Here is a 14,899-nt window from a genome sequence, read left to right as displayed (position 1 = left end):
CAGACAGGATGGGAGAAAGATAAGAAGCATCAATTTTTGTGTCGCACCTTATTGTTCATTGACTGCTTTCTCATATGTGCCTTGACTGGGGGGGGGCTACAGCAGAGGAAGTGACTCCTTGCTCAAGCCAGTGACTTTGGGGCTCAAGCCAGTGACCTCGTGTTCAAGCTGGATGAGCCTGTGCTCAACCTGGGTACCTCGGGGTTTTGAAACTGGGTCTTCCATGTCCCAGTCTGACACTCTATCCACTGTTTCACTGTCTGGGCGGGCCATATAGGAATGTTTTCAACATGGGAGAGAGTAAATTACATATCTAAATCACTGTAATGGAAAGTAGAATGTATGTGCTGTATGACAGAGTCTTAAATTAATGAGAGTTCAGAGAAGATCAGGGTCATTTGATTTTAAACTTGTAAGATAACTTACTGAAAGAATTGGCCCTAAGAATTTTTTAAATTTTAGCAGATGAGAGATGGGGCAAAAGAATGATTTTAGCAGTTAAAAGGCATATTTTCTAATGAAGATGACTTAATTTTAACATAGAATTATGCATCATCTTAGTGAAATCACTTTTAGTGGAAAATGTCTGTAAATAATTGAAAAATTTATCCTAGTCAAAACTGTGTTAGCAAACGTCTTTATTAAATTCATATATCTATTACATAGTTAGGATACATAGGAATAGTTTTAGAGTAAAGTGTTAATCATTCAGTAAATATTGTGATGTTTGCATTGCATTATCTAATTTTCAGAAATTTTGACATTGTGTTTTTCTCATAAATGTTTGCTGTTATTCTTCAGGTGGAATGTTTCTGGCTACAGGAAGCACAGATCATATTATTAGGGTTTATTTTTTTGGCTCGGGGCAGCCAGAGAAAATATCAGAATTGGAGTTTCATACTGTAAGTACTGGTGAAAAGAATTAGATGAGTACATTTTAAATGAGTAACAGGTTATTTTCAGGATTCTTTTTTTTGTCTGTCTATATATAGGACAAAGTTGACAGTATCCAGTTTTCCAACACTAGTAACAGGTAAAATAATTGTTTATTTTTTTAAATTTAATTTCAATTTTAAACATACAAAATAAAGATTATCTTTATAATCAGGTTTTCATTAGAATTGTATATGAATCAACCACCTAAAAGAAAGATGACCAATTATACTGAATATAGCCTTCACATGTGAACATATCTTTATGTTTTATTTGTAATAATGCTAGTTGATGGGACACTTTTAATAGTACTTTCATCTACCCTACCTATTTCTTTTTACATGTCAAAGTAAAGGGAAACTTTTCGTGGAGATTGGAAATGTATTGTAATATAAATATTTGAGGCAGAATTGTTTTTCCCATGTTCTTGTTTTAAACAGAAGGAAAGGTATTTCTAAGAATAAGTCAGGGTCATTAATATTGAGAGGAACATCAGTATTTTTCCATTGGAAAATATCATTTCTATTTCTAAGGTAGTAAACAGTGGCCTTGAAACTCTTTTTCAGTATTATTTTGAGACCTAGCCATGCATATTAGAATATGTATGTATACAACTATAAAAGCCTATATATACTGTTTCAGAAGTTATTAGATTTGTAGTGAATATTCAATTAATTTTTATTATATTAAAATGCTGTGTAATTAAACATGATCACTGTCTTTTAGAGTATTTTTAAAAACATGACTCTGAAAGTACATTTTGGTAAAGCTTGTGTGATTTTTCTCTTGGGGGGCACCTTTTATGCAGGTTTGTAAGTGGGAGTCGTGATGGTACAGCACGTATTTGGCAATTTAAACGAAGAGAATGGAAGAGCATTTTGTTGGATATGGCTACTCGTCCCGCAGGGTAAGAGATCAAATTTGAAATAATATATAAATATAGATAGATCATTTAAAATATGCTATATAACAGGTTGCTGTGGCTCTCAGTCTATAAAAATATATATCATAATCTATGTAAAAGCGATTGCTTTATGACGAGAGTTACTACTAGAGATGAAAGGTTTCCATTTTATGAAATGATTTTTTGCAGTATATAAAAAGACCTGCATTTATGATTTTTTCAGTCAGTTTTTTAAGACGAAGCTGGTACTGTAAGAATAGTTGTAAGTTTCACTAGTTTATTAAAAGCAAGACTTATTATAATGTTCCATCTGTCACAGGGATGATGTGGTATATCCAATGTTTTTTTCCAGACTAAAGAAATTATATTATGCCTTGTAACTGTTATTTTGGTCTTAGTATTTTATCATTTTTTTCCTGTTTGTATTTGTGTATAGTAGTGTCAGATGTACGGGAAAGCAAAGCAGTTAGTAGAGTTTGACATTAACAGTAAAAGATGGAGAGCAACATCACACAGAGTTCCTGAGTCCAGTAATTTTTAAGGGCTTGGGAGTGCTGTTGCATCCTGAGTTTGCTGACTCAATGCAGTGATTTTTGCCATATACTATGTATGTATTTTCAAACTATTCCTAAGTGTTATGTGATAATTCTATTAATAAATATAAATTATATAAAAATACATTTAGGTTTTTGTCATACTGGTCATAATGTCAGTGTAAACAAATACTGCCTCCATCACTTTCAGCCAAAACCTTCAAGGAATAGAAGATAAAATCACAAAGATGAAAGTAACTATGGTAGCGTGGGATCGACATGACAATACAGTTATAACTGCAGTTAATAACATGACTCTGAAAGTTTGGAATTCTTATACCGGTCAACTAATTCATGTCCTGATGGTGAGAAAAAAGATAAATTTTTATTTAGTATAATTGATTGTAGAATGGACTATTTTTATTGAGGAATGAAGTGTTTTATGTTAGCTAAAATCTTTTAACTTGCTAGATGGGTAACACGTCTTGGCCAGAGATTGGAAATAATTTTAAAATGCAGTTAAACGAGTTTAGCTTAGAAATATGGATACTTGCTGTTATTTAGTATTTAAGGCTGCATCAGTTGTAGTCTTAGGTTTTACCAAATGATAGCAAAACCTTTGACATGATATTAGCTGAGCTTCATTATTAGTCATTGATAAAAGTGAAGATTTTTGCCACTCTCAGTAATTCTTAAAACTCAGTTTCTCAAAATGTTCCTATATTGGAGTTTGAATTTCTTTTTTGAAATATTTATAATTTTTTGCTACTTCAAAAATATTTCAGGGTCATGAAGATGAAGTATTTGTTCTTGAGCCACACCCATTTGATCCAAGAGTTCTCTTTTCTGCTGGTCATGATGGAAACGTGATAGTCTGGGATCTGGCAAGAGGAGTAAAAATTCGATCTTATTTCAATATGGTAATTATCAGTCTATTTATAGCTATTAAAAGAGTTGGGAACTTCTTGACCAAGGTACTCTGCATATCACAAAGGAAATCCATTTAAGAATGTGTTCAGACATTATTTTGACTTTGAGTTTCGAAAAGTTGCTTATTCTACAGTTTTCTGTAGATGATAAATATAAAGGAAAATTAATTGTGTATATTACAATACATGAATATTGTGATAACTAAGCTAGTTTTTATAGTAGTTCTAACAGTGAAACAGAAACAAGTATGAAGATATATACACACATACACACATACATGTAAGCCTAAAATTTGGCAAATTACAAGAAGAAATTGTAAATAAATATATTATTATTATATTTCTTCAGTAGTCCTGTAGTACAATAGAATTTAATTTACCCAATTTAAAAATTAAAGAAAAAGAATCAGGAAGCCTTGCCTTTTATAAAGTTGAAGTATAGTATGTTAGTCATTTGTGATTAAGCACTGTTTCCTTCATATTTTGCTGCTTATATAGATTTTTAGTGGGTTTTTTGCTGAGTATTTGAATTGCAGTGGTTTAATATTACATAAACCTAATTTTGTAGTGTTTCCATTCCTCTTCAACCACTGTATGAAATGCCCTTAAATACTACTGCTTAGTTACCTTTTTCTACTTCCTATATATCAGTGATACCTTTCAACAAAAAAATGCAAACAGAAAATTGTGTTTTTACTATTTCAGTAAATTTAGATATTTTTAAAAGTTAAGGATAGAAATCTTTGGTGATAAATCATAAAATAGTACAATTGTATGGTCAGAATTAGATTGTGCAAAAATAATTGTTTCACAAACCAGTCTCGTGAAAAATAATAGTTTGTGAAAAAATTCTATGAAAATGATATATACGACTGATAATTATAGTAAAATTACTTCTACATAGTAAGATTTTGTTAATAGAAACAATTTGAGGGAGGCATAAACAGAAGATAAAAAGGCATTATTAATGAAGGAATTAATGTAGCTGTCTTTATATGCCTTAGTGTACAGTTAGGTAAGAAAGAAGATTTGTCAAATTATTTGAGGTACAATTGTTAGAGATGGATGGATTTCCTTAGTGATTATATATACAGAGGAGATTTTTTTAAAAAGCAAATTCTTAAATATGCTGGTAAAAGAAAGATTTTATCAACTTTTCTATCCTGTGTTTCTCATTTGCTTCTTTTTGGGACATCTTGGCTGAATAAGGAAATTGGTCATTTCGCAGTTTGTCTTTATAGTTTCAAAAGAAAACAATTTGTGGTCTACACATAAGTGACATTAGTAATTTTATATTTTCAAAGGATATTGATATATTAGTAGAGTGTTTAGAGGGAGAATTTTCTCATACTTGAATACTGCTTTGACCTTTGTTATAAATGTAAATCATTTCTTATCAGGTAAGTCGATCCCACTAATATTTCAATTTATTAGTAGATAGAAAAATTGTAGCACCTTGAGATTCAAGTGATTAACTCTTAGACTATGAGAAATTAGTGATAAAATCAGAAGTAGAAATCTCCTATACTATATTGTCTACTCTTTGAAATTAGCTAAGGGGTTAGTTACATTACTGCCTTAAAAATTATTTATTGATTAATAAGTGTTTTAGATAAGGATATTTTCCGTTTTTGAATAAGAGGTAAAAAGCCTTTAAATGGCAGAAGAAACAACTTTATATAATAAGTAGAATTGTTTAGTGATCATAGACTCTTCAAACTGTGAGAAAAATAAACTAAAAAGGATTAAAAATTTATTCTGCATTTAACAATACAGAAAATGAGCAACTCTTCATCTTATTAACCTAAAGATACTCTGATTTTTTTTTTTTTTGAATGATTTTAAAGGTTTCCAAAGTACTTCTATGTATTACCTCATTTGGGTCTTTGGAAGATCTTGTAATAGGGGTAGATTTTATTATTACTGTTTCAGCGAGTAGAGAAACTATACAGAGATAAATGCTTTTCCCAGGTCCAGTAGGTCATACAGCTACTAATATGAGTACTTGGGATTTAAACCCATGGCTTTCTGTTCTTTGTTAATGTGTTCTTAATGCTAATGCTAGTTTGTATGTAGTTACTGCAAACACAGCTAACTTTCATTTCTAGCCAGTTAAGTGATATGTGCAGTGGAAAATGTTTTCATGATGATATTAACTATAAGTAAGTCTTTTGAGATATAATTTAGCTTGACGATTTTTCTGCAGTCTCTGAATTTTGTTGTTTAAGTGCTCTAGTTTTTGCTCTTTACTCTTTATTTCCCCATTGTTTGTTTTATCTATGGGTAGATGGAAGATAAAGCATCTAGCATTGCCATTATAGGAGTATAAAAACAATTTGAAGGAAGAATAGAAACTTGTGTTCACTGCCCATTATCCTGAGTGTTGAATTTTGGCTGTAGTTATAACTATTTAGCTTTCTGTAGCTAATAAGTAAGCTTTGGTGTTACTAAAATACTGTAAAAATTGATCTAGTTCAAATTCAATCCCTGACATTAAATTGTACTAGTAATCACAAATTCAAGTTAGTAAATATTTTTTTGTGCCTTGTGTAGAGAGGGACTAATTACTGTGAAAGTTTAAATAAAGTGTTAAAATTAATAATATTTTGTGAGTTTTAAAATCAAATTTATAACATGAATAAATAAATTCACCAATAAACATTCAGCCAGAAAATAAGGAATGTAAATTGTGCCTTTAAAAGAGCAAAAAAATGGCCTGACCTGTGGTGGCGCAGTGGATAAAGCGTCGACCTGGAAATGCTGAGGTTGCTGGTTCGAAACCCTGGGCTTGCCTGGTCAAGGCACATATGGGAGTTGATGCTTCCTGCTCCTCCCCCTTCTCTCTCTCTCTCTCTCCTCTCTCTCTCCTTTCTAAAAAAATGAATAAATAAAATAAAAAAACAAAAAAATAAAAAGTTATTTAAAAAAAAAGAAAGGCAGTTATAAAAAAAAAAAGAGCAAAAATGTTTTATACAAATTTTTAAAAATACAGGTTTTTATCAAGTATAGTTTGAAATGAAATTTGTATTTTCCATTTGAAATTTATACCTACCTGACCAAGCAGTGGCGCAGTGGATGGAGCATTGGACTGGGACGCAGAGGACCCAGGTCAAAACCTTGAGGTTGCTGGCTTGAGCGTGGCTCATCTGGTTTGAGCAAGACTCACCAGCTTCAGCACGGGGTTGCTGGCTTGAGCAAGGGGTAACCCAGTCTGCTGTAGCCACCCTGCAGCCCCCCCTGCCCCCCCCATGTCAAGGCACATATGAAAAAGCAATCAATGAACAACTAAGGTGCCACAACAAAAAATTGATGCTTCTCATCTCTCTCCCCGCCTGCCTGCCTGTCCCTGTCTGTCCCTCTCTGTCCCTCTCTGTCTGTCTCTGTCATAAAAAAAAGAAAGAAATTTGTATCTTTAGGCCCTGGCTGGTATGCTCAGTGGTAGAGTGTCGGTCTGGCTTGTGGAAATCCCAGGTTTGATTCCCAGCCAGGGTACACAGGAATGGTGCCCATCTGCCTCTCTACCCTTTCCCCTCTCCTCTCTCACTTCCTCTCCTGCAGCCAGGGCTCCATTGGAGCAAAGTTGGCCCAGACGCTGAGGATGGCTCCATGGCCTCTGCCTCAGGTGCTAGAATGGCTCCAGATGCAATGGAGCAATGCCCCAGATGGGGAAAGCATCATCCCCTCATGGGCTTGCCTGGTGGATCCCGATCCGGCACATGCGGGGAGTCTGTCTCTCTGTCTCCCTGCTTCTCACTTCAGAAAAATACCAAAAAAAAAAAAAAAGAAAGAAAGAAAAAGGAAATTTATACCTTTGTAAAAGGTAATGAAGTCATGTAATGCTTATTTTGTATTAATCAGTATTACATTGTACTTTTTTGTTATAGAAATAAAAATTGTTTTTTGAAATTCTAGAAGTAGTAAAAAATCCTATATCATCAGAAAGCCTTTTAAAGGTAAAAAGTTAAAATTTTAAATGCCTATATTTGATATATAGTAATTATATTTAAATAAATTTATTAATACACTTAATAAATTTTAAGTATTTTGCCATTATATTTTAATATTGAACTGATATTGACTCATATAAATATTCTAATTTATTTTTATTTCTGCAGCAATCTCTGACAACACTTTTAATAATCTTATACTTGGCCCTGGCCGGTTGGCTCAGTGGTAGAGCGTTGGCCTGGCGTGCAGGAGTCCTGGGTTTGATTCCCGGCCAGGGCACACAGGAGAAACGCCCATCTGCTTCTCCACCCCTCCCCCTCTCCTTCCTCTCTGTCTCTCTCTTCCCCTCCCGCAACCAAGGCTCCATTGGAGCAAAGTTGGCCCGGGCACTGAGGATGGCTCTGTGGCCTCTGCCTCAGGCTAGAATGGCTCTGGTTGCAACAGAGCAACGCCCCAGATAGGCAGAGCATCGCCCCCTGGTGGGCGTGCTGGGTGGATCCCGGTAGGGTGCATGCAGGAGTCTTGTCTGACTACCTCCCTGATTCCAACTTCGGGGGGGGAAAAAAATCTTATACTTTATTTTAGGATCATCCAAATTTTTAAACAAAAGATTTGAGATTGAGAATTGAGATAAAAGATATTCAGTTCCTTGTATGCTTACATAATTTCCTAATTTATTTTATTTCCATATCTTAAAGTAGATTCTCAACTTGCTAGTGTTATTGTCTATAAAAAGTGATGGATTCAATTTTATTATTTTTATTGCTAGCTTTGTTCTTAATGGAGGATCTGAATAATCAGAGAAGTTGGTTGTGGATGTTGGGTTTTTTTTGTTACCTGAAAGTGGTCTGACAAGTTACAATTGGCTATGAAAAGAAATAGACAATATAAATTCATTGCACTCCTTTTCCGACTTGTTGTCTCATCTTTAACTAAAAATGAAAGAATCTTAAACTTTTTAAAGCATTTGTTGAAAAAGCATAATATAAAGTAGAAACTTTGAACCTTTTTTTCTTAATGAACTAAAGAAGGAAGCTAAAGAAAATATTGTCAAGAAGATTATGAACATAAGACAAATTTATCTTTTTTGAAAAACCTAAATTCTAGGCCTTAGGTTTTACTTATCTACATTCTTAAAAATGGAAATTATTCATGTTACCAGCTGAACATTCCTTATATAATTGTTATCCAGGGTAAAAGCAAAGTACATTTAGATATTTTATTGAAGGCAGATGGTGTATATTAAGAATATTCTTAACTGTTCAGGTATAGTTTAGCAAGTCCATATATTTTTGTTTGATAGTGTTGGGAGGTAAACATAGGTATAGCTTTGTTTTGAAGAGAGTTCTAAACTCTTGTTTAAAGGCTCTAAACTCAGTTACTGAGAGGCAAATAGATTATTCCCAGAGATAACTTGAAAGTGGGAGCAGATTCTCTACTGAAGTTGAGGGCTTTTGTCATATTTTCATCCCCTGTAAGAGGCAGGCAAGTTTAGAAGTTTGTATCACCATATATGTTTCTAAGTTTACAAAGTTGTTTTTTAGCCCTTTTTCTCTTAAATTGTCATAATACAGCTAAGTTTTAACTACAAGTTCACATCGTATAAATCTTTCACCTTTTACAAGTTTAAATAAATATTAAATTTATTTGAAAAGACAGGAAAAGAGACATTTAAATATCTTAGTACTAGGTGATTTATTAGATAGGTAAATAAAAAACTTTTGGAGTGGAATTTGTAGATTCCTTATTAGTTTATCTCCTGTGTTTGATGCTTTTGCTTTATCTTTCCTGCTCTCTTTCTGTAGCTATTATTCTAGCTGTTTTTGTGACACACTCCTCTCTCTCTCTCTCTCTCTCTCTCTCTCTTTCTCTCACATGCATGTCTGTTTCTGTCATGTTATTCAAAGCTCTTTTCTGGTTGCCTTTTGTCTGGTTCTGATTTTAAGTGAAGAGTACAATGTGTCTTGCTAGAAGGCAATTTTACTGAATTTGATTTTTGCTTTATTTTTCTTGTTGTATGGGTAAATTCCAAGTAAGTTTTATTTATTTATTTTCCTTATTTTTATAATTGTTAACCTTTCTTTTACTTGAGATTTAAAAATAAAAAATGTTCCAGTGTCCACTAATCCAGAATAAATTTCTCCTTGCAACGTTCCAAACGAACAGAGGCTGCCAATCCACCACTCAGAATTTTGGCATTTGCATACTTCTGACATTAACATGTTTCAGTTAACAACAATTGTAGCTGTATATAACTAGGAAAGGGATAATGAAAAGCTTAAAATAGGTATGTCGTATTCTCTTGTGAATCTAGATTTTAAGGTCTCTCTCTCTCTCCCTCCCTCCTTCCCTTCCTTCCTCCCCTCCTTCCCTCCTTCCTTCGTTTCCTTTCTTTCTTCCTTTCTTCCTTCCTATTCCATTACCTATCTGTCATCAACCAACAAGATGTCCTATCAGCATTCTATTAGAAGGATTTTTTGATGCTTCCAGTCTTTGTTTCAGTCTTTCTGGGTAAGGAATTGCCTTCAGTCTTATAATTATAAACTTTAGTTATTGCTACTGCCCTTCAGGTTTCTGGGGTTCTTTAGATTCTGTCTCATTCTCATCTATATCTTAGTATCCTGCCTTAAAATTTGTTGCCATGAACTGTGAGATTGTCTCTAGAAATTGTCTCTAGCTTATCACACTATATTTGGGTAATTATGTTTATGTTGTAATTTTTGACATGGTCTATGAGGTGATGCCACAAGGATGTTTGAGATTTGGTAGTTATAAGGGAAAGTATTTAAATTATGCATAATGTAAACACACAGGTGAAGACATTTTGATTGGTGAATATTAAAGTGCTGTTTTGTTTATGAGCACAAAATATGGAGACCATAAGGAAGCCTAAAACATGGTACTTGTTTTTAGCCAGCATGCAGTTAAATCAGGGAGATAAAACATACATAAAATGTTTTGATAAATAGTTTGAAATGGTAGCCTGCATATGAGAAAAGGGGGAAGAATTTAAAATGAACTATGCCTTGAAAGATAAATAAGAATTGAATCATTAGAAGAGGTAATTTTATAAATAAAAGGAGTATAATAAGTAACCAAGTTAGAAATAGAGCAGGTTACAAAATTTGTCTGGAATAGATTTTTAAAAATGGCTTAAAAATAAAAAGTGTGACATTGAGGCAGATTGTTTGATAGCTTCATTTTTTTTTTTTTTTTTTTTTGTGAGCATAAAGAATAATTATTATAGTGGGGATTTTTGGTAAGTTATATTTATATTCTGGAAACTTAAAAATAATTTGAATACCAGTAGTAGTATTTCAGGTATGAAATTAGATAACATTTCAGGTTGTGGTGGGAGGAGGGACTACTGTCATTAGTGAAAACATAACGAAAAATTATATGACTAGATAGTAGGAAGTTTGTAAAAGAAAGAAAGAGAAATATACAGGACTTGGTGTTTTGTGACTGCTAGAAGGACTAGGGCTGGAGATTGATAGATTTAATAAATTTTTTGAGCATATTAAGCCTAAGTGATTTTGATAACATTGATATTAATGGAAATATGAAAGATGTGAAGAAAAACTAATTTCTAAGTTTATTTTTATAGGGTTACTTTGACATAGTATTGGACTGTCTATGTGGGAATGGCCAGCAAGCACTTGGAGATAGAATACATAGGCTAGGAGTAAAGAGCAAGAAATGTTAGTCTTCCATGTAGAATAGTGTTTACCTCATTGTGGCAATGTAGAGGTCTTAAAACTAAAGCGTTAGAAATAGTCATATTTAGCAGGATGTCGAAGGGATCACACTCTCTAGAGCAGGGGTCCCCAAACTTTTTACACAGGGGGCCAGTTCACTGTCCCTCAGACCATTGGAGGGCCGGACTATAAAAAAAAAATTATGAACAAATCCCTATGCACACTGCACATATCTTATTTTAAAGTAAAAAAACAAAACGGGAACATATACAATATTTAAAATAAAGAACAAGTAAATTTAAATCAACAAACTGACCAGTATTTCAGTGGGAACTATGCTCCTCTCACTGACCACCAATGAAAGAGGTGCCTCTTCCGGAAGTGGGTCGGGGGCCGGATAAATGGCCTTGGGGCCGCATGCGGGCCGTAGTTTGGGGACCCCTGCTCTAGAGTGTAAGACACCATGTCAGAGAGACCAAAGGAAGAGAATAGAGTTTAAGGAGGACTTGCTTAATAGTATTGGGGCTCTCAGAGAAATCAGAATATGGTAAACAAAAATGCTGTTAAATTTGAAGATGAGTCATTTATTTTGGTAATATATTTTTTATGAAAATTAGAGCTGATAATTCAAAATCATTTACATAGCCTAGTGGTTTTATCAAGCCACTTACAGGAGTTTCCCTTTTTAGGTAAATTTATTTATCTTGGCACCACTTACTTTAAATAGCTATACTTAATTAGTATGTAATAATGTTACTATAAAGAATTTTCAATATTAAAGGAAACATTCATTTAGCAGTGATATTTTAAAGTAGTTTGATGATACCTGGACTATTGAAGTGTAGATAGCTCCCCTTAAATATTCTTCGTTCACACTGTAACTATTGTAATGATTAGAAGGTTGTCTCAGCATTTTAGTCATAGGTATGACAATGACTGTCTCCAGTATCTAGTGTACATTCTTAATTTATTTTCCCCTGGGTTGATAAACTACAGGTTCATTATATAAAGAGAAGGACTTTCTGAGTCTACCACATAAAATTATTAGGGTATTTTAAATGACTCATAATTTTAAATTGTATTTTCTAGGTAAGGTGCTACCTTCTAGTCAGTGGTATATTTAAAAATATGAATGAGACCAAAAAAAAAAATTGACACTGATCATCAATTTGTAATAATTCCATAACAGGATGAAAGCTCTCATTTTTCACCTTCCTGATTTGTATTCTACTCCTTTAGGAGTACATTCTTCCTGTATTGAGCTGTATCTGTTTCTTCATGATTGATAAAATTTGGACCATATAATTTAGTCTTTTTTCTAGTGCTTTTAGCATGCCTTACTTCCAGAATAGTCCAGTTCTTCCAAAAAGCCTTCCTAAATATCAGATGTAAAGATTTTAGAACTGGATCGGACTCTAATGATCATTTAACTTATTCCTGTCATTTCACATAGAGACGAGGTGATTTGCTCATTAATAGAGGAAAGGTCTCTTGGGTCGTAAGCCTCATTCTCCTTTAATTAATTATCTTTTCACTTAAAAAATTATATAGGAAGTTGTGGATATTATATTGCCTTGAAGAGGTACTAATATTCTTCTTAAATATGACAATTCTGTCATTATCATTTCTTGGTTATATTTTCAACATTCTTTAGTGTGAGAATTTTCTTACACAAGAAGTCATTATTTTAACCTATCTGGTTCTTTCATCTTTTGCTTTAAAAACAAAAACAAAAAATGAAACACTAACTTCTTTATAATAATTGCTTAATATATTTTTATATTTTTATTTAACTCCTATTCTTGAAATTTTTGCTCTGATTCATAAATACTATCTTTTGTGTTTTCTCAGCTTTTATTCTGGTTTAATGTGTATGAGTTTTATTAGGTGGTTTTTATTTCTAAGTGTTTAGCAAACATACTTGATTTTATTAGAGGAATAATTCATCTATAATTTAGTTATTTTGAAAATTTCTTTTTTTAAATTAGCTAAAGCTGCAATACTACTAGCATTAGATATATACAATATTAAATTTATAGTGATTTCTATGCTTGTTAAGCAATATATTTAACTTAATGATAGTCTTAACATTAATATAGATAGATAGGATATCTATTACACATAGTTATACATACATGTTCAATCAGTATATTACATTTTTTTCTTTGAAAATTCTTAAAATACTTTGACCCTGGTATAAGAAGATGAAATTCTTTTCGAGAAATATTCAACTTTTTTTGGTTCACTTAGCGAACTATAGCATAAATAATAACAGCAGGGTATATTTAATATATAAGGAAAGTAAAATATTTTCCTGTTTTGTATCCCTGAAAAGCCTTGTCTGCAATATTTAGTTTTGGGTGTTGATTGTCTAAGGAGCCATTACCAAAGATAAATTTGTCATTTTAATTAATAAGGTCATGGCATTTTTTCTGATTGGTTCATGAGTAATACAGATTATTTTAATGCCTTCTATAATGAATAAAGTTAAACCAAATACATTTTAATGTATTTTTCCTATTTTCTGATTTTATTGAAATATACTTTAATTTTTCCTATATAAAAGTCATTTTGAATTTAAGCAGATGACTTATACAAAGAAAATTGCTACCATCCTGCCATCTTCGCTATGGCATGTGTTACATAGGAATTGTAGTGATCTTCAATAGGATTGCTATTTTTTTCTTTGCTTCTTTAGAGCTTTTAAAGTTACATGCCTCCCAGATATTTTGTAGAGATATGCTAACTGTAAATGTGGCAATATTGGTAGATAATATGAGGATGGAGTTAATTCTCATATCAGAACACCCTGCCAAAAAAAACCCCATACTGGATACCATGTTTTTGAATGTCTGTCAGATGTCCTTTGGCGTTGCTCAGCCAGACTTCTTTCAGATCTCTTTCTCAATTCTCTATCCTTAGAATTGTAATTTTAGACTTAAAATAATATTACAGTACTGGAAGCATTTATTTTGTTAGAGTGTATTTATAATGTAGTTTTTTTTTGTTTTCTCTTTTTTAAAAGTTAGTGAACTAAGATAAATAATAAAACATTTAGCAACAAATAGCCAAGGCAGTTTTGATTTTTTTATCTTGAATGTTTTATGTAGAATTCTATTTAGAGGTAAACTTTGTAGATGCAGTTATTTATAACAGTTCATTTAAATTTTTATTTGCCTGGAAAACATAAAAATAGAGACTTGAATTCTAACATTTCTACTTGTAATCTTTCAATTTTGGCAAATAGTAAGTTTTATAGCTACCAATGCCTTTATATTACTCTGAAGAAACAGTTGTTCTTTATCATTTTTGAATAGTTTTAAAGGACTTGGATATGTTTCCTTCTTCTGCTGTCTTACCCTCCAACTTCCTTGATTGCGTTTCACTTAGGATTCATTTTCTTGCTTTTACGGTAAATCTTCAAGTATAGTGGCCATTAGATAAATTCACAAATTTCCTTTCATATGGTTAAATTTTCAGGAAAGGTATTCTTCTCTTCCATTATTATCACTAATGAACACCAGTAGGCTCATTCTTTCTTTTCAGCAAGCTAAAGGAGAAAATAGTTGTCATGTATTTATTTATTTAATTTTTTTTGCTTTCTTTTTGTGAGGCCATTCCATTTGTGGTATCTAAATGTATTAAGGAGAACCCTTTTAAAGTGATGTTTTCTATTTTGACCAAAATGTAAATAAACTTTTCTTGAGAAATCAGTTATTCTTCTAAATTTGATTTTCACTTCTGGATTTGGTGAACTGCACATTCATCTTTATGGCATATTTTTAACAATAAAGAAAGAAAATTACCACTTCTCTTTTTTCCAAGCATTTCCTGGGATATTGGGATATTACTAATAAAATTCAATTTGTTCTAGATCAGTGGATACCGGAACAGAGAGGAGGTATTTCTTACCTGATAATGTGTGTGTGTTCCGATTCTGCTAATCCAGAAATC

At 32.4% G+C, this 14,899-nt stretch overlaps 1 protein-coding gene across 2 annotated transcripts in view; it reads left to right on the top strand.

Moving 5' to 3' along the window:
* Positions 1–14,899, top strand: part of PHIP (pleckstrin homology domain interacting protein) — a 163,228-nt gene that overhangs the window by 68,865 nt on the left and 79,464 nt on the right. For both annotated transcript variants that reach the window (XM_066253951.1, XM_066253944.1), the window contains exons 11-15: positions 802–902; positions 993–1,033; positions 1,742–1,840; positions 2,582–2,735; positions 3,156–3,290. In XM_066253951.1, the coding sequence (XP_066110048.1) occupies positions 802–902; positions 993–1,033; positions 1,742–1,840; positions 2,582–2,735; positions 3,156–3,290 (530 nt within the window). The remainder of the gene's footprint in view (positions 1–801; positions 903–992; positions 1,034–1,741; positions 1,841–2,581; positions 2,736–3,155; positions 3,291–14,899) is intronic.

This window comes from Saccopteryx bilineata, chromosome 1, assembly GCF_036850765.1.
Source record: "Saccopteryx bilineata isolate mSacBil1 chromosome 1, mSacBil1_pri_phased_curated, whole genome shotgun sequence".
NCBI classification, from domain to species: domain Eukaryota; kingdom Metazoa; phylum Chordata; class Mammalia; order Chiroptera; family Emballonuridae; genus Saccopteryx; species Saccopteryx bilineata.
Note: the sequence above shows the minus strand (reverse complement) of the source record. Positions and strands in the feature narration are given on the sequence as shown.